We start from the raw sequence: 20,348 nt of genomic DNA, 5'->3' as shown, positions 1-20,348 counted from the left end.
TGCTATAAAACAGTAATCTTTTACAGTCCTCCACAAGTATTACACAACTCTATTCCTGGTAAGTCAAGATCAATCAGTAAAACTTTGCTGCTTTAGATTTGCCTTTATTTGTATCTATTTTTTTTCTTTTATAATCGTACGTTTCGTCGAACACCATGCTAAGGCCTCCAAGTAAGAAACGAGCTCCACAGGGCCTTGTACTCACCGAGACCATTGATGAGGAGTGTTGTCCGGCGAGACTTGACCACAACGATCCGAATGCCCTAACATTGGAAACCATTCGGGAGATTGACATTCTGCAAGTGAAAATTAAATCAGCAGTTGCTCCATGGCAGACTGCACTGTCATCAAATATCACTTCCAGCAGTTACAAATGTCAATGCCCATCTCAGCTCCCTGGAAACAAACTGCACAAACCTGCTGGCAGAAAATGAGAAACTCCTAGCAAAAATGGATGACCTGGAGGATCGTTCGAGGCGGGACAGAGGGCATGGAGAAGGGTAATCCAGCTGAGTTTGTCCCAATTGTTCTTGGAGGTTCTTGGCACACTGGGCCTGGAATCCCCACCCTCTTTGGAAAGAACCCATCGCATAGCTGGAGCAAAACCAGGGGTGGGTGAACGCCTGAGAGCCATGATCTTAAAGGTCCACAGGGTCCAGGTAAAGGAGTAGATTCATTCCGAGGAAGCAGAGTACACATTTTCCTAGACTTCCGTGTGGATATCATGAAACGGAGAGCCCCATACAAAAAATCTGAGGGCCGCCAGTATGGATTTATCTGGCCCGACTGCGTAAATCCTTCAACGGGACAGACCAGGTATTCCTAACACCACAAGCTGCAGAGAAATTCTTTGTGAAGGAAATCCAGTCGCAGCTTAATAAATAGCCAAGTCTTTACTCATATTTGATGGAACTGAAAGATCACAATAAGGAGCTGTGAATGATCTGTTTAAAGGTGTGTTGGAATTCATGCTGACGTTTTTGTCTATCTATAATTCAATTAAATTTGCATTATTGGCATGACAAACATCAGCAGTATTGCCAAAGCAATGACATTAAATATCATATGAACAATATATTTACAATAACAAAAAATAATAATGATGATAATTATGATATCAATAATAATAATGACCACTGGTATAATGCAATATAAAGCAGTGGTAGAAAGGTAAAGTAATGTATGCCTCCGTGCAGAGTGTTCACTGCGTGTGCCTCAGGTTGAGGCTACATATTGGGCAGCCAGTGGGGCTGTGTGTCCTTCTCCCAGTAGGACTGTTAATTTTTCTAGATCATTCATTTGTGTGAAGTGTGGGAGGGAAATAGGAATTTTACCCTGGTTTAGGAGTATTTTTGCAGAATTCAGCATGCAGGGTTTTTACTGGATGTTTATCCAGTTTTGTGTAGTCTTGTTGACTGAGTAGACCCTAGACCTCACTTCCATATAGTACAATAGGCTGGATAACACTGTCAAATATTTTTATCCAGATTCTAACATGTATATTTATTTATTTTGTATAGTTTCTTTTTGATGGCATAAAAAGCTCTGCAGGCTTTTTCTTTTAATGCATTCACTGCCGGGTTAAAGCACCCTGATGCATTGATGGTCAGGCCTAGGTTTGTATATTGTGTGGTGTGTTCTAGGGTGGACTGGTGTAGAGTGAAGAGGTACCTGCTTCCTTGAGATCTGGCCTTTTTTTGGAAGATCATAATTCTGGTCTTTCTCATGTTTACTGTCAGGGCCCAGGTCTGACAGTACTGCTCTAGCAGTGCTGTAGTCCCTGTTCAGTGGGCGACAGCAGGACCAGGTCATCTGCATAGAGCAGGAATTTAATTTCTTTGTTCTGTAGAGTGAGTCAAGGGGCTGCAGACTGCTCCAACACCGTTGCTAATTCATTGATGTAAATACTGAATAGTGTTGGACTCCAGCCCTGTCTCACTCCACGACCCTGTTTGAAGAATTCTGTTCTTTTGTTGCACATTTTTATTCTGCACTTGTTTTCTGAGTACATTGACTTTATTATGTCGTAAACTTAACCCCCTACACCACTTTGTAGAATTTTATAATTTAAACCTTCATGCCAAATGGAATCAAATGCTTTTTTTTAAAAGTCTATAAAACAAGAGAAATGTTCCTTTTATACTTTTGTTGTACGTGTTTGTTGATTAGGGTGTGTAGGGTGTAAACATGGTCAGGTGCAGTAATTTGGTAGAAATCCATTCTGACTCTTACTCAAGACACTGTGTTCAGTAAGGGAGGCCAGTATTCAGTATACTCACAATGATGCCTCGGTAGTTGTTGGGGTTGAATTTGTCTCCACTTTTGTAAATTGGGGATATAAGCCCTTGGTTCCAGATGTCAGGGAACCAGCCTACCTGTAGTACCAGGTTAGATAAATTCATCAGGGCCTCCTGCAGCTTGGGGCTGTTGTTTTTTAGCATTTCAACACTGATGCTGTCGGGCCACAGGCTTTCCTGGGTTTGAGTCGCTGGAGCTTCTCTGTTAGCTATTGTAGGGTGATTGGGATGTCAAGTGGATTTTGGTTGTCTTTAATTGAAAGTACTAACAGTTTTTCAAATTTTAAATTTTGTTCTGTTTGATAATTTTGTGGGATTTCTTTGTAGAGGTTTTCAAAATTAGTTTTTTCAAATAAGTCAATTTTGTATAGTCAATTCTTGTTTTTTGGTTGAATTTCTATTATTCCACATTTCCCAGAACTGGTTTTGGTTAATATATTCTTCAATATCTGTGAGGGTTTTGTTAATGTGTTTTTTTTTTTTTCTGTTTCAGGGTGTGTTTGTATTGTTTTAGTGTTGTTCAGTGCTGGAGGTGTAAATCTGGGTGTGTGGTTGATGATGTGTCTGATTGAATATTTTGTCATAGTTTTACATTCGTCATCAAATCATTTTTCTTTCTTTGGGTTTGTGTTTCTAATTGTTTTTCTTGTTGACTTTTTTGAGTTTTGCTTTTATTGCTATTTTTTCATATATTTCATTCATTTGGTTAACTGTCAGATTTACTGCTGTCATGTTAGTTTGGTACTGTGTGTTTTGGAACGTGTTAATAATTAGTAATTTCAGTAGCGCCAATTGCTTTGATGAATTCTTCTGTAGTACTTAGAGTCCATTTTGTAGGTGTTGTGTAGAGTATACAGCTTGCATTGCTGTGTCAGTGTGTTGCTGGGCTGTCCTGTTCTTTCTAGGAACACTGTTATTTGACTGTGGTCTGACGGGGGTTTGTGGCCTGACAGTGAATGCATTAATACAGGAGGGGTCCAGGTCAGTGATGCCATAGTCAACTACACTTGTCCGAAGAGCTGAGCAGTAGGTAAATCTACAGAGTCCCTTCTGATCCTGCCATTTAATGATGTACAGACCCAAGGCTTGACAGAGATGCACTAATTGCCTTCCGTTTTTGTTTACTGCACAGTCACAGTTATTTCTGTTTATTAATGTAGGTGTGAGGTACAGAGGGTTCTGTCCAGATATATGGCTGATACCTTGTGTGCTAATGCAGTCAGGCTCTGTGCTTGTCCTGGAGTTGAAATCCCCACAGAGCAGCACATTACCCTGGGCATGCTATAGACCGCCAAATTCAGACGACAAGCAAAATAATCTGTTATACAATGACATAAGAAATGCGTGCAGCAAAGGAGAAGCCATACTAATGGGGGATTTCAACTTCCCTAGTATAAAATGGGAAAACCCGGTGGGGAAATTGAAATGGTGGAAATGACAAAACGCAATTTGTCAAGGCATCGACTAGAGGGGAGGCATACCTTGATTTAGTCTTTTCAAATAACGAAGACAGAATAACTAAAACAGGTCAGAGAGCCATTGGCAAACTCAGACCACAACATGGTTTCATTTGAAGTGATTTTCAAAACCCAAAAAGTAATGACTAAAGCTAAGGTTTACAATTTTAGAAAAGCAAACTATGAAGGTATGAAACAGAGACTAACAGAAGTAGATTGGAGTAAAATAGAGAAAACATCCACAGAAAAAGGATGGCTGTTTTTTAAAAATGTAGTACTAGAGGCGCAAAACAATTACATCCCAAAAGTAGACCAATCTAAATCTAAAACAAAATGGCCAAAATGGTTAATAGATCAATTAAAAAAAAAATATTCAGTGAAAAAAGGCACTTTACAGAGCGTTTAAAAGGGACCAAAAACAAAGTACACAGAAAAAGTACTTGGAACTGCAAACACAAGTCAAAAGATAGAAATTAATATTAAGGGGGCTAAAACCAATTCCAAAATGTTTTTCCAATATTGTAACAGCAAGATAACATTCAAAGAGGAGGTTAAATGTCTAAGAGACACAAATGGCAAAATCATAGATGAAGAAAAAAAGATAGCAAATATATTAAATGATTACTTTTCACAGGTTTTTACAAAGGAGGACACGGACAACATGCCCCACATGTCGACCTGTTCCTATCCAGTTTTAAATAACTTTAGCATAACAGAGGCAGAAGTGTTAAAGGGACTAGGAGCTCTTAAAATAAACAAATCCCCTGGGCCGGATGAGATCCTCCCAATAGTACTCAAAGAAATGAAAGAAGTTATTTACAAACCGCAAACCAAGATCATGCAACAGTCTCTTGACACGGGTTGTGCCGACAGACTGGAAAATTGCAAATGTAATACCGATCCACAAAAAGGGAGACAAAACCGAATCGGGTAACTACAGACCAATAAGCCAGACTTCTATTATATGTAAACTTATGGAAAGATCCAAAATGGAAAATTACCTATATGGTAACAATATCCTGGGAGACAGTCAGCATGGTTTTAGGAAAGGGAGATCATGTCTAACTAACCTGCTTGATTTTTTTGAGGATGCAACATCGACAATGGATAATTGCAAAGCATACGACATGGTTTATTTAGATTTCTAGAAAGCTTTTGACAAAGTCCCGCATAAAAGATTAATTCTCAAACTGAACGCAGTAGGGATTCAAGGAAATGCATGCACATGGATTAGGGAGTGGTTAACTTGTAGAAAACAGAAAGTACTTATTAGAGGAGAAACCTCAAAATGGAGCAAGGTAACCAGTGGTGTACCACAGGGATCAGTATTAGGTCCTCTGCTATTCCTAATCTACATTAATGATTTAGATTCTGGTATAGTAAGCAAACTCGTTAAATTTGCAGACGACACAAAAATAGGAGGAGTGTCAAACACTGTTGCAGCAGCAAAGGTTGTTCAAAATGAGATAGACAGCATTCAGAACTGGGCAGACACATGGCAAATGACATTTAATAGAGAAAAGTGTAAGGTACTTCACGCAGGCAATACAAATGTGCATTATAAATATCATATGGGAGATACTGAAATTGAAGAAGGAATCTATGAAAAAGACCTAGGAGTTTATGTTGATTCGGAAATGTCTTCATCTAGAAGCTATAAAAAAGGCCAACAAGATGCTTGGATATAATATGAAAAGTGTTGAATTTTAAATCAAGGAAAGTAATGTTAAAACTTTACAATGCATTACTGTGACAGGCTAGCTGCAGGGAGGACTTCAGGCCAGAAAGAAACACACAGAGACAGACAGTACTGTGGTTGAAACTGAAAACGCAAATGGCAGCGCACAGTATTTTAATAAACAAATAAATAAACGGTTGAACAAAACACAGGACACGGCACTTGAGGCCAAATTAAACAGACAAACAAAACGGACTAACACTTAAACGGTGGACGGACAGACACACAAACAAACACGGTGAGTAAAACATAAACAAACAAGTATCGTGCTGGTCCTACCAGCACGCGATAGCAATTGTTATTAATTTATTTCTCCTTCTCTCTCTCTCCCGTTCTCTACTCACCGAACACACAACCCCGAGTGAGTAAAACATGCATCTATATATACTGTTGTGCTGGGATTCAATTACTAATTAATTATTCACTTGAATCCCAGCACGTGAATTATGTGCAACCTCGTGCTCACATATTATATACTTTAAATGCATGTGAAGTGATGTGCAATCCTCGTGCTTAAATACAATTATACATTTTTAAACACTCGTGAAACACAGACCTGTTTATATCCCGTGTACCAATGCCTATACACCAACATTAACACACGCAACATACAACACAGAAATGCACACAGAGGCGGGGCACATTGCCACAATTAGTAGACCTCACCTAGAATATTGTGTTCAGTTCTGGTCACCTCGTTACAAAAAGGATATTGCTGCTCTAGAAAGAGTGCAAAGAAGAGCAACCAGAATTATCCTGGGTTTAAAAGGCATGTCGTATGCAGACAGGCTAAAATAGTTGAATCTGTTCTGTCTTGATCAAAGAAGACTACACGGTGATCTGATTCAAACATTCAAAATTCTAAAAGGTATTGACAATGTCGCCCCAGGGGACTTTTTTGACCTGAAAAAAGAAACAAGGACCAGGGGTCACACATGCAGATTAGATAAAGGGGCATTCAGAACAGAAAATAGGAGGCACTTTTTTACACGGAGAGTTGTGAGGGTCTGGAACCATCTCCCCAGTAATGTTGTTGAAGCTGACACCCTGGGATCCTTCAAGAAGCTGCTTGATGAGATTCTGGGATCAATAAGCTACTAACAACCCAACGAGCAAGATGGGCTGAATGGCCTCCTCTCGTTTGTAAACGTTATTATGTTCTTATGTTGCCTCAGCTCAGTAGGAGCAGGGTGGGCTGCAGCATATTTGTGCTGGTGCTGTCCAGTGTTGCCCTGGTGCTGGTGCTGTTGCTGGTTGCTGTCCTGGGCCAGGCTGTGCTAGACTGGGTTGGCCTGGGCTGAGCTGGGCTGGCCTGGGGGGTTGCAGTGTGGGTTGATGTCCAGCATGTGTGTGGGGGTTTCCCCTGGGGGGTCACCTCCCTGGCTTCTGGCTGGGTCTCAGCTCAGGCGCAGTCTTTCAGGGTCTTGGCAAAGATCTTGACTCCCTGCTGATTGAGGTGCATGATAAAGGGGGTGGTGGGCCAGGTGGGTGCTGGGCATCTCTGTGCAGCCTCTGGAGATCTCTGCGTTGTGTGTGTGTGTGGGGGGGGGGGGTTGTGGGGGGCAGTGTGTGTGTGTTGGGGGGAGGTTGTGGGGGCAGTGTGTGTGGTGGGGGGGGTTGTGGGGGGTAGTTTGTGGGGGCAGTGTGTGTGAGGGGAGGTTGTGGGGGGCAGTGTGTGTTGGGGGGAGGTTGTGGGGGCAGTGTGTGTGGTGGGGGGGTTGTGGGGGGTAGTTTGTGGGGGCAGTGTGTGTGAGGGGAGGTTGTGGGGGGCAGTGTGTGTGTGGGGGGGGGTTGTGGGGGCAGTGTGTGTGTGGGGGAGGTTGTGGGGGCAGTGTGTGTGTGGGGGGTTGTGGGGGGTAGTTTGTGGGGGCAGTGTGTGTGAGGGGAGGTTGTGGGGGGGCAGTGTGTGTTGGGGGGAGGTTGTGGGGGCAGTGTGTGTGGTGGGGGGGTTGTGGGGGGTAGTTTGTGGGGGCAGTGTGTGTGAGGGGAGGTTGTGGGGGGCAGTGTGTGTGTGGGGGGGGTTGTGGGGGCAGTGTGTGTGTGGGGGAGGTTGTGGGGGCAGTGTGTGTGTGGGGGGTTGTGGGGACATTGTGTGTGGGCGGGAGGTTGTGGGCACAGTGTGTGTGTGGGGGGAGGTTGTGGGGGGGAGTGTGTGTGTGGGGGGAGGTTGTGGGGGCAGTGTGTGTGTGTGGGGGAGGTTGTGGGGGGCAGTGTGTGTGTGGGGGAGGTTGTGGGGGGCAGTGTGTGTGTGTGTGGGGGGGTTGTGGGGACAGTGTGTGTGGGCGGGAGGTTGTGGGCACAGTGTGTGTGTGGGGGGAGGTTGTGGGGGGCAGTGTGTGTGTGGGGGGAGGTTGTGGGGGGCAGTGTGTGTGTGGAGGGGAGGTTGTGGGGGCAGTGTGTGGGGGAAGGTTGTGGGTGCAGTGTGTGTGGGGGGGGCAGTGTGTGTGTGGGGGGAGTTGTGGGGGCAGTGTGTGTGGGGGGGAGTTGTGGGGGCAGTGTGTGTGGGGGGAGGTTGTGGGGGCAGTGTGTGTGTGGGGGGAGGTTGTGGGGGGCAGTTTGTGTGGGGGGGTTGTGGGGGCTGTGTGTGTGGGGGGGGAGGTTGTGGGGGGCAGTGTGTTTGTGGGGGCAGTGTGTTTTGGGGGAGGGTGTGGGGGCTGTGTGTGTGGGGGCTGTGTGTGTGGGGGGCAGTGTGTGTGGGGGGGTTGTGGGGGCTGTGTGTGTGGGGGGGGAAGGTTCTGGGGGCAGTGTGTGGGGGGAGGTTGTGGGGCCTGTGTGTGTGTGTGGGGGGGGAGGTTGTGGGGCCTATGTGTGTGTGGGGGGAGGTTGTGGGGGCAGTATGTGTGGGGGGAGGTTGTGGGGCCTGTGTGTGTGTGGGGGGGGGGTTGTGGGGGCAGTGTGTGTGTGGGGAGGTTGTGGGGGCAGTGTGTGTTTGGGGGGGGTTGTGGGGGCAGTGTGTGGGGAGGGGTTGTGGGGGTAGTGTGTGTTTGGGGGGGGTTGTGTGGGCAGTGTGTGTGTGTGGGGAGGGGTTGTGGGGGTAGTGTGAGTTTGGGGGGGGTTGTGTGGGCAGTGTGTGTGTGGGGGGGGGTTGTGGGGGCAGTGTGTGTGTGGGGAGGTTGTGGGGGCAGTGTGTGTTTGGGGGGGGTTGTGGGGGCAGTGTGTGTGGGGGAGGGGTTGTGGGGGCAGTGTGTGTGGGGAGGGGTTGTGGGGGTAGTGTGTGTTTGGGGGGGGTTGTGGGGGCAGTGTGTGTGTGTGGGGAGGGGTTGTGTGGGCAGTGTGTGTGTGTGGGGAGGGGTTGTGGGGGTAGTGTGTGTTTGGGGGGGTTGTGGGGGCAGTGTGTGTGGGGAGGTTGTGGGGGCAGTGTGTGTTTGGGGGGGGTTGTGGGGTTGTGGGGGCAGTGTGTGGGGAGGGGTTGTGGGGGTAGTGTGTGTTTGGGGGGGGTTGTGTGGGCAGTGTGTGTGTGTGGGGAGGGGTTGTGGGGGTAGTGTGAGTTTGGGGGGGGTTGTGTGGGCAGTGTGTGTGTGGGGGGGGGTTGTGGGGGCAGTGTGTGTGTGGGGAGGTTGTGGGGGCAGTGTGTGTTTGGGGGGGGTTGTGGGGGCAGTGTGTGTGGGGAGGGGTTGTGGGGGTAGTGTGTGTTTGGGGGGGGTTGTGGGGGCAGTGTGTGTGTGTGGGGAGGGGTTGTGGGGGCAGTGTGTGTGTGTGGGGAGGGGTTGTGGGGGTAGTGTGTGTTTGGGGGGGTTGTGGGGGCAGTGTGTGTGGGGAGGTTGTGGGGGCAGTGTGTGTTTGGGGGGGTTGTGTGGGCAGTGTGTGTGTGTGGGGAGGGGTTGTGGGGGTAGTGTGTGTTTGGGGGGGGTTGTGGGGGCAGTGTGTGTTTGGGGGGGGGTTGTGGGGGCAGTGTGTGTTTGGGGGGGTTGTGGGGGCAGTGTGTGTGTGTGGGGAGGTTTTGCGGGCAGTGTGTCAGTGTGGGGAGGGGTTGTGGGGGTAGTGTGTGTTTGGGGGGGGTTGTGGGGGCAGTGTGTGTTTGGGGGGGTTGTGGGGGCAGTGTGTGTGTGTGTGGGGAGGTTTTGCGGGCTGTGTGTGTGTGTGGGGAGGGGTTGTGGGGGTAGTGTGTGTTTGGGGGGGGTTGTGGGGGTAGTGTGTGTTAGGGGGGGTTGTGGGGGCAGTGTGTGTGTGTGTGGGGAGGTTTTGCGGGCAGTGTGTGTGTGGGGGGGGCCTTGTTTCTTTTCGATTCTGGGTCGTCACTGTAACGTTGTTGTTTTAGCTTTGGCTGTGGATTGTCATGGTAATGCAGGCTTCTCCCAGGAATTCTGTACAGCCGGGCGGCAGAACATTATAGCCGGGAGCACTTTTAACGGAAAAATAAACTTGCCTTACCTTAAATATATAATACGACAAAGAATTTGAATAATGTGTTGTCTTTCATTGACTATATCTGGTTGCGCTTTTTAATGTTCTACATTTTTCTTTTTCATTACTGTTTTTTATTATGGCAAATTACCGTGGTTATTTAGGCACTCTACGATTTGACTGGGGAAAGATAACGTAGGGTTATTGGAGTTCACACAAAAAAAAAGGGAACCGTTTCCCTTCCTTTTTAGCTTAATTATTGAGCTGATTGCTTCATTTAAAGTGCTGCAGTTTTTAACCAGTAACGGAATTTTAATTATGTGTTATCCCGAAAAGTTTTCATCTTATTTTGCTAACTAAGAGAACCCGGTACACGAAATAAACAAAACAGAAAATGCACGAGGGACAAAAACATTAATGAACAGGTTCAGCCTATGATGCAACCGCTGCTCAGCCAACCTCTGCTCAGCCGGTCCCTTGTCGGTTATGTCACAGGCGCAGCCTGCAGTCACGCCCACAGGCACACACACACACACACACACGCACACACACACACACGCACATACACACACACACACACATACAGCAGCAGCTGGTCAGAGCTCCCCCATTACAACAAATACCCCCACCATTTACAGCCAGACCAATGACACGTTGTAATATGTAGCAAGCAAATAAATAAATAAATAAATAAATAAAAAACCTGATAATGTAAGTCAGGAATGAACCTGACTGTGCAGATTCCAGTACAGACGCGCTATCTTTATGCCACGAGAACTAACACAAAAGTTGCTCTCAAATGCAGCACCAAGTACCATGTGTGTTGCTTGGTGCTGCAGTTTTTAACCAGCAACAATTAACAGACCTTTGTAAATAATTATGATGTATTATCCTGATTACCCATATATTAAAAGTTTTTATCTGATTTTGCAAACTATCAGCTTCAGCCGTTCTTTTACATTACATTTTATTTGGCTAATGCTTTTATCCAAAGCGACTTACAATTAGCATTTTTTACATACATCTTCTGATACCCAGTGTAACAGGGCGAGCAGCCCTGTACATTGTTTTGTTTATTTTATTTTAGAGCGGGGTCCCCCTCCGCCCCTGTGTTATTTTGTATTGTTTATTTATTTTTATTGTATTTATATGACGGCGAAGCGCCGGTTGTTTTGTATTTTGATGGCGTAGCATTAATTAATAAACACGTGCAGATTGTGGCCGAGGGGTAATAGGATAATTAATTACAAGCTGGTTAAACCGCTTGGCCACGATATAAAAAGACTGCAGCTCTCCAGCTCCGGGTGGGAGTTCAGAGGAGAGAACGTGAGAAAACAATATCGTAAACATTTAAATATACTATTACAGGAACAGTGACAGCGACTGCCCAGCCTGACCTGTACAGTTTATTTATATTTTGTGTTTACCCTTTTAGTTTGCTCTGTGAGCACGTTTTCTTTTTGTAAAAATATTTTATTTATTTTTGTTATTAATAAAAACGGCAGCCAGCCGATTCTTTCTTTTACCTGCAGTACTCCCTGGTGTCAGTTTATTTTCTCTTCCTGCTTCTGCCTGACGTCAGATCACCAGTCACCCTGCCACACCCAGTTATACTGTTGTGTTTTTTTTTTTTTTACTGGAGCAATGTGGGTAAAGTACCTTGCTCAAGGATACAGCAGCAGTGTCCCCGCCTGAGATTGAACCCACGACCCTCCGGTCAAGAGTCCAGAGCCCTAACCACTACTCCACGCTATTTTTTTATTTTATTTAATTTTACAAGTTTAAAAAATATATTGAACAAAGCATGATGACCGACCTCTACAAACATCATTTACTAATGTACAAGTAGAGTTGGGTAATTATTTTAGTTTCATACAGTAATAAAGGGCAGTGTTTATGTCTAATAGAGACAAATAAATACATATCAAAATAAATTAACTGACAACGTGAGTTGCCGCTCAAAAGATAGACATGAATATGAATGGCATCTAGTTTAATTCAGTAGTGTTAAGAGTTGTACTGTTCTTATATAAGATTAGCATTGAGGGTAAATGCAAAGTTTGTGATTTTTCTTTATAGGAGAGGAAGAATAAAATGGCATGGGTTCAAACCAGAGAGTTTAAAGGTAATGTCATTTATATGTACTTCATAAAATAAAACTATATTGAGTTTGTTTTTGGAGTAGCTGGATTCAGCTCTGTAAATGTTCCCTTCTTGTCTGATCAGAATCAAGCCCAAATTCAAGGGCAGGTGGAGAGCTGACTCAGGAATAGAAACATCCTGGAGATATAATAATAAAACAAGAGTCAATTCTGAGGATGTAGATAATTGACCAATATACATCTCCCTGGCTAAACATAATAGTAAAAAGGAAAGTTATTACAATTAAGAGGAAAGGTGCGGAAAGGAAATTGGCTGTGCTGTAAGAAACTGTTGTACATTTATATCAATCGGCTGTATTTCTTTTTGTTTCTGAATTTTAGTGTGTGAACATGGAGGACGAAATACAGAGATCTGTGAACAATTTACAAAGGAGATTGAAGAAAAAGGAAATTGTAAAGTATCAGTTCGTACTGACATTCCGTCTTTTCTCTATGTTCATGAAGTTACCCGGGTTTTTCATGACATTAAGAGTGCACTGAATAGTGCTGGAAATATCAGTAAGTATATTAGTCATGTTAATTGAACATCTCTTTAATAAAGCTGCAAAATGCATAACCATACCTGTCACATAGCTGAACTGGAAATGGATGAGACTCTAATATATTACATTTTTTAAGGTTTCATATCCAAGGCTTTCAAATCCTTGTTATTGCCTCTTATTAGCAAATTATTGCTAGAAAGATGAAGCAACAGAACACTCGTTTATACTGCCACTTTAAATACCCCAACCTCCCCCTGCAGCGAAAATGTAAATTCAATTAAATCTGGCTGGTGCCACTGTTGAGCTGGTACTGAGATGGACTTCAATATACTAGAAATTATCACAGCACAATAAATACATCCTATATTAAATTAAATCAAATACCCAAGTTAGATACTGCACCTGGATTGATATAAAACTACTTTATTTGCTTCATCATACACTATGCTGGTACAGAGCTTTTAAAAAATGTAATTAAATACTTGTACCTGTAATTTAAATAAACCATGCTTTACTGTATGTGTCTACCTCTACCATCAATAAAAAACAGGATTTCTGTGGGGCTTGTAATACAGTGAAACTTTCTGGCATACAATATAGATCCATGTCTGGTGGTGGGTAGCCTTCCTCTGATGAACTACGCTGTGTGTGCAAGTCCTTTCAAAGCAGAGCTCACCCTTTAGTACCAAAGCTGAAAAAAGAGAAACAGAAAGATAATGCTTTCTGGGTTAGTTTAAATACTCAGTGAATGGCTAAACTTTTAACAGTAGTAAACCCAACCTGGAGCTTGTACGTATTTAAACTTGACACCACAAATCAGCAAGGAGCAAAAATGTCACGTTAATACAGTCAGCACTCGGATATCCGTTACCCAGATACACGTCAGTCACGTTTTACCGCCCTTGTATCAAGAATAAAATCAATCCCCATTACACATATATCTTATTACTTCGAATTAATGTCGCCCTCGAATTAACGCCTCACTCAATAAAGAAACGTAAAGGTATATTTTTTCTACCCCTGCTCAAAAAATGAGGAAAGAGACCTATGCCTATGTACATGACACCCCCAAAGAGACTGCAACCTGAATCCAGCATGTAATACAAACTAATGTACACCCACCTTAGTAAGTAAATGTTATTTTGTAGTACAGTCCTGACAGACAACCCAAGATATAATCTACTTACAGCACAGCAGTCCTTCACGTCCCTTTTTTTCCAGCAGAGTTCCGTGCCAACACAGCAGGGGATAAAACAAGGACTGTCTGTTTACCTCGTTGTCAGCTTGGATGGTGAAAACATAAACTCAGGAACTTAGAGCTTTGCCGGTCACTCTAAGCGCTATCCGAAAGCTGACTGAAGATATCTTCTTGTAGGGGGTTTAGTTGTTTTGTTTTTTATTCAATTAGAATTTTAGTCCTGTACAATTATATATATATATATATATATATATATATATATATATATATATATATATATATATATATATATAGTAAGGCAGCAGGTTGTGTGAGACAGCAGGGATGGGGTTAAAACCTCCCTGAAGAGAAAATGCACCTTGTTGTATTGTTTAATTGTTTTGCTTTTTAGTTAATCACTTTTGTTAATTGTTTTATTGTATTGTCCCTGCACCCGGGGGTGATTAAAAATTAGAACCGGGGGCAGGGTATTTAAGACGTGCAGCCAGTCTGCACGGGGCGGCTGCTGAGTAGAAGGAGGCAGATGAGGTGCTCTGCTTCCGAGCAGTCGTGAGTAAGTACTGTGTTAAGCCAGGGTGGTTTTTGTGTGTGGGGCAGGTAAACGGCTTAGCCGTCCTGCGTATTAGTAAGGGAAAAATCCTGTTTAGTTAGCGCTCCAGTGGGAGTTAGGTGTTTATTTTGTGTTTTTGTTTATTTGTGTGTTAATTAAAAATAGCGCAACCGCACTTAAAACTCCATTTCTCTGTCCTGGGTCGTAATTTTAAAGGGGCACGAACCTGTGAGTGGTGCAATCGTTTCACAATATTATATATAACTTGCTTACTATCTATGAGAAGAATTACAAACAAGCAGGTAAATTACAGTGAGAAAAAAAAAAAACGAGTAGGATATATTTTAGTTTCAACAGAACTCAAACCGATATTCAGAGGTAATATTTTTCCTTAAGAAAAACAATTGCATCACACTCAAATACCGTTCTCTCTCCTCTTCTTGTCCCGCCCTATAGCAACCAATGCACACTCCTGATTCACTGGTTCAGTACTCCCCTGACCTCTCAACTCCCACCTGATAGGTACTTGTTAACTGTCAGTAAATGTACTGTATTCAAGCACCCAAAACACACGAGTATAGAGCTACAGATCGGAGCATCTCATGGCGCCGTTTCTAAAATGCCTTAAATCATTTAATAAAATATTTCAGAGTTTATAAAGCATAGTATTATTAATAAAGACAGCCCTTGTTTAAGGGCTGCAGTCCTTTTGATCAATTTAAAATAAACGCTGCAGCGCCAAATTGAAGTAATGGGTATGTAACAAATTAATGCACTTACCCATACCATGCGATTTCCAACTCTGTCACGAGTTTTATGATACAAAGCTCATCTCTTCAATGTTACAATTAATTCAATTATCCGTCACAGCCCGCGTTGTTTTTTTTTGGTCTTATTGTGTATTTACACAGCGATTCCTTCAGTTTCAACTGATGAAAGTGTAGTCAAAACAAGGAGAACCAGACTAGCGTATGGCACGCCATTTGTGCCAAAACTATCCAGCCATTAATTTGTCCATTTGTTTGTCAATTCATGAATTGGTCAATTTGTCCATAAATTCGTCAATTCATACAGTAATTCATAAACGTATTTGTTAATTCATCTAATAATTCACTAATTCATTTGTCAATTCATTAATACGAAAGGCTGTACAGACCTGCAAATTTCCAATTAACCAGACAAACTTCCCTGCAAACGTCCCAACAAACAGACAAACTTCCAACTGTCAATCTGGCACTGTGTCGAAAACACTGCAACCTTTCTAGCCAATGGGAGCACACACTAATATTTTAACCAATGAAAATCCAGCCTCACTCAAAACTGCTTCAGCCAATAATTTTGCAGTTTATTAGAAAGGGCGTTTCAGAAGATATTCTATTGAGCAAGATACTCGACTCTGCTGATTTTCAATGGAGACTTCCGTCTCACTGCACGCAAAGCATGGTGGTATATACAGAGAGCTCGGGAAAAAAGATTCTATGGAGAGTCAATGGAGGAGTAAGAAATGTTGCTGGTTTCCGCCATGTTAAAAAAAAAACGCATGAAACTTTTGAAGTAGATTTCACATTTGCCCAAGGCCTTTTGAAAAAAACGGCAACATTAGCAAATTATGACAATATGTAATTATTATGAAAAACGCTGTTTTCTGAGCGTTGTCCCGTTCGGTGGCGCATGTGCAGAAACATCGCTCTAAAGAAACATGTTCATTAAATCATTTAACAGTCCGGTAACACCAGTTACTTTAGAAATACATAACATTACAACATAAAATATTATCAAGACACAGCAATATAGTACAGTGAACAAACTAACAGTAGCTACTTGGACAAAGTAGGTTAAAAAAATGTAATGTTCATCCGTATATTTGGTATAAAATGATTCACAAATAATTAACATACACAAAAATAGTAATAAAATATATCTGATATGATACAGCTTTTAAATTTCTCGTTACCCCTTTCCAAAAGCTGTCAGAAGATATTATCATTGATGACATGTGCGATCAGCAGTAACTGTATTTACTGCGCATGCGCCATGGACAGTGCTCAGAAAACAGCATTTTTCATAATAATTATGTATTGTCATAATTTGCTAATGTTGCCGTTTTTTTCAAAAGGCCTTGGGCAAATGTGAAATCTACTTCAAAAGTTTCATGCGTTTTTTTTTTAACATGGCGGAAACCAGCAACATTTCTTACTCCTCCATTGACTCTCCATAGAATCTTTTTTCCCGAGCTCTCTGTATATACCACCATGCTTTGCGTGCAGTGAGACGGAAGTCTCCATTGAAAATCAGCAGAGTCGAGTATCTTGCTCAATAGAATATCTTTTGAAACGCCCTTTCTAATAAACTGCAATATTATTGGCTGAAGCAGTTTTGAGTGGGGCTGGATATTCATTGGTTAAAATATTAGTGTGTGCTCCCATTGGCTAGAAAGGTTGCAGTGTTTTCGGCACAGTGCCAGACTGATAGTTGGAAGTTTGTCTGTTTGTTGGGAAGTTTGCAGGGAAGTTCGTCTGGTTGATCGGAAATTTGCAGGTCAAGCGCCGAACAAACGCATCACACTAAAGTCCTTACAGCGTTTCGCATTAATGAATTGTCAAATTAATTAGTGAGTTATTAGATGAATTAACAAATACGTTTATGAATTACTGTATGAGTTGAAAATTTATGGACGAATTGCTGGACAAATTGACCAATTCATGAATTAACCAATTAAATTGACAAACAAATTGACAAATTAATGGCTGGACAGTTTTGGCACAAATGGCGCTCCATACCAGCGACTGTGGAGTAGTGGTTAGGGCTTTGGACTCTTGACTGGAGGGTTGTGGGTTCAATCCCTGGTGGAGGACACTGCTGCTGTACCCTTGAGCAAGGTACTTTACCTAGATTGCTCCAGTAAAATACCCAACTGTATAAATGGGTAATTGTATGTAAAAATAATGTGATATCTTGTAACAATTCTAAGTTGCTCTGGATAAGGGCGACTGCTAAGAAATAAATAATAATAATAATGTACAACTTAATCATTAGTTTTAGATACTCTGATTATTTTTTTTTCAATCTGTGATCTTTAGTTGCTTTTGTGCATTTTCATTTGCAAGTGAACTGTGACATCAGGGCCTTATCAAGCACTATATTCTGCCATTTTTAATATTGACTTTGTGTACTGTTTTAGTTCTGGAAACTGGTGTTTCTTTTAATCTTTAATTTAATTTTGCTGTTGAGTCACTAATGGGGAATTTTATATACTGCTACAATGTGTACTGGATTTAAAAGTATGTCCTGTATTACAGTCCACGTGTCGTCTCTTTTGGCAAATGATATTTTCTGAATCATATCTTTTGAATTAAAATACTTCTGTTAAAAATATAGTAGTGTACCAACAAAACCACCTACATTACATTGAAACACAGTCCTTTCAGTTGTGTATTTGACGTTGTATCTTTTTTGTGTTCCCTGAAAAAACTGACATGTTTTTGTCTTTTACTGCTGTGTTATTCCCCCAACTCGTGCGCGAACAAATTTCAATGACAGAATCAATGAAAGACCCCTCCTGATGAAAAATAAAACTAACAGGAGGACCGTCTTCAGATAGTTAAACATTCGAGACAGATTGCTGTAAATATCCTGCCTTGACCCTGCTGAATCAAATCTTCCATGAACGATCTACCATCCTCATGAGCCATCTCTTGTGATGTGTCAGATATAAGAAAAAATAAGAAAACAGCAACAGTGCCAAAGTCTCCCTGTACAGTTCTTCAAACCCAAGACATATTTTTTCTTTCCATTTGAAATGTGTGTGTGTGTTTGTGTGTAGATGAAATAATCAATTATGTGTCACACTAGTTTATCTGTCACTGAAGTCACAATGTTATAGGGTGGGATATGTGAGTGCTGACTGTAGAAAACTTGGATGGGTTGTACATTTTTTAAACTAAAAACAAGTTCTGTTTTGTTTTGTTTTTAAGATTCCTATGCTGCTGTGGTTGTATTTAGGAAATCAACACGATATGAAAATACAGACTCCAGTGATCTCTACTCCAGACCCCGGCCCTTGGGGATCCCTAATGAGTTACCCATCATTGCATGCTACTGGTTTGAAAAGAACTGTAAGCAACAACTGTGTGACTGTGAGGAAAACAAGAAGTCTGTGGAGAAGCTTGTTCACTTAATAAAAGAGCTGCAAACAGTAAGAAGCTTTAAATATAATTGTCATTCTTTATTGTTTGATAGGTCTGTGTTTAGGAGCTGCTCTACTGTTCTAGCTGCCTGCAACAGACATTACATTGTCTGATCTGCTTATTCTATCTTTGGTTAGGTGAGTTTAGATAAAAGGGTAATTGGAAAGGGGCTCAGGAGGCTGAGAAATAAAGAATATATAATATATCCTGTTTAAACACCAGACAGAAAGCAGAGTGACATTTCTTTTATTGACTACTTTCATGTGATCTGGCTGGCTGTTGTACAAGCTAATGTGCACAGATTCTGGCTGCTTTTCTGTAACATGCTAATCAGACACTAGTGCTACAGTATGTAGATCTTCTCTGAAACTGAGCTGCAGTGACTCACTCAATCAAGGTGATAAATACTGCACTGGAAATAGAACACATCTACTGTAGAATATCAAGTAATATAATTGTAATTCTCAAGATGAAATGTACAATATGTTTCTGTGAAAACTTCTGAAAGTTAGTGGGTGTTATCCTGTATAGTTAAGGATCAGCAGGCTAAAGGAAGGGTCCTGATGGTGTTGAAGACTGAAGAGAAGTTCTCACACAACAAAAGTCCCAAAACAGTTTATATTTATTTGAAAAAAATCTTCACAAAACAGAGAGAGCTCCTCAAGACCACAGCTGGTGTGGTTTAAAAGCAAGGGACAGTCAAAAGTATTTACAGGCAAAACAAGAACAAAACAAAAAAATAAAATTAATAAATGCATAGAGCATGCATTCAAACTGGCCTGTAAGAGAAAAAAAACCTCTAGTAGTCACAGCACCCTTACAGCAGCAGTAGTTCCCAGTCCTATTCATCAATGGGCACACGCCCCTGCAGCTCTAAATACCAGGACGGACACACGCGTGCACACGTTCTTTCTCATGACCGCACTGAGCCCTCAGCCAGCAATACGAGAAGCTGTCGCTCAAAAGAAATAAAATGAAACTTAAGTTTTAAAACACTACAGAAAACATTGGACAGTCTTTTAAAAAATAAAGATATATAGCATTTCATATCAATGCTACCCTTTTCCCATGCAATATCCCCTTCTTTTTTGTTTCCTTTAGAAGAACATGGCCTTCGGGTACTGCTGCTTCCTCTTCTCATGGTAAGTACTATTAGGTTTTCCTTGAGCTTTACTAATACTGCTCCAAGTAGAGTCACAGCACCCTAGAGCAGCAATAGTTCCCAGTCCTTTACGGTAACAATATTATACCCAACACACCAAATAATACAGTTTTATAATTTTGTAAGTGAATGTCAACAATTGGCAGCATTTACATTCCAATGATTAGTTTTTGTAGGATATTTATAAGTCAGTATAATGCCAGTTTTTTGCATATGGTAAGTGCAGACCGGTTTGGGAAAGATGCTCTTCAGAGGATTCCTCAGGGAAGTATGCAGTAGAGGTGTGTGACGTACTGGAGTTTTAATGGCACATTTGAGGGAGTATGCGCCAAGGTCTGGGTGCAATCCATCTGCTCATTGTCATACAGAAGCTGATGAATTCAGAACCTTGCCAGGGACCTACTTTACTCAGAGAGTTTGCTGAGAGAAACGGAGATGAATTTTGCAAAAAAGTCATCCTCGTTTTTTTCTTTTGATGTATCTATATGTTTTAGCCTGTCTAGCAAAGCTTCTTCCACAGGATCTAAACTCTTTCTCTTCTTTTCTAGCTTATTCATCCTGGGAGTCTTGTACAGGTGTGTAATCTAGCTGACCTACAGATGCACTTTCTGTGTTGCTGCAAATACTTTCACTCTCTTCAGCATTGTCTGGTGGTGCTGGGTTCTGAAATAATAAATCATAACTTCTTCACAGCATAGGCTACTTGTAATAAAATAATAATCGTAAGAAAAAACATTGGAAACAAAGGTTTCAAACTTCATTGTTATGTCA

At 42.1% G+C, this 20,348-nt stretch overlaps 2 protein-coding genes across 5 annotated transcripts in view; both read left to right on the top strand.

The window, feature by feature from the left end:
* Positions 1–20,348, top strand: part of LOC131704993 (tetra-peptide repeat homeobox protein 1-like) — a 335,084-nt gene that overhangs the window by 83,192 nt on the left and 231,544 nt on the right. The window lies entirely within an intron of this gene.
* The window catches only part of LOC117965625 (uncharacterized), a 57,747-nt gene that overhangs the window by 4,811 nt on the left and 32,588 nt on the right, over positions 1–20,348 (top strand). For 3 of the 4 annotated variants that reach the window (XM_059006830.1, XM_059006828.1, XM_059006829.1), the window contains exons 2-6: positions 11,916–11,961; positions 12,320–12,496; positions 18,203–18,423; positions 19,517–19,557; positions 20,126–20,152. In XM_059006830.1, the coding sequence (XP_058862813.1) occupies positions 11,931–11,961; positions 12,320–12,496; positions 18,203–18,423; positions 19,517–19,557; positions 20,126–20,152 (497 nt within the window). In that variant the 5' untranslated portion in view covers positions 11,916–11,930. The remainder of the gene's footprint in view (positions 1–11,915; positions 11,962–12,319; positions 12,497–18,202; positions 18,424–19,516; positions 19,558–20,125; positions 20,153–20,348) is intronic. The other variant, XM_059006831.1, reaches the window with a different exon arrangement.

This window comes from Acipenser ruthenus, chromosome 34, assembly GCF_902713425.1.
Source record: "Acipenser ruthenus chromosome 34, fAciRut3.2 maternal haplotype, whole genome shotgun sequence".
Classification (NCBI taxonomy): domain Eukaryota; kingdom Metazoa; phylum Chordata; class Actinopteri; order Acipenseriformes; family Acipenseridae; genus Acipenser; species Acipenser ruthenus.
This window is presented reverse-complemented; position numbering and strand designations above follow the sequence as displayed.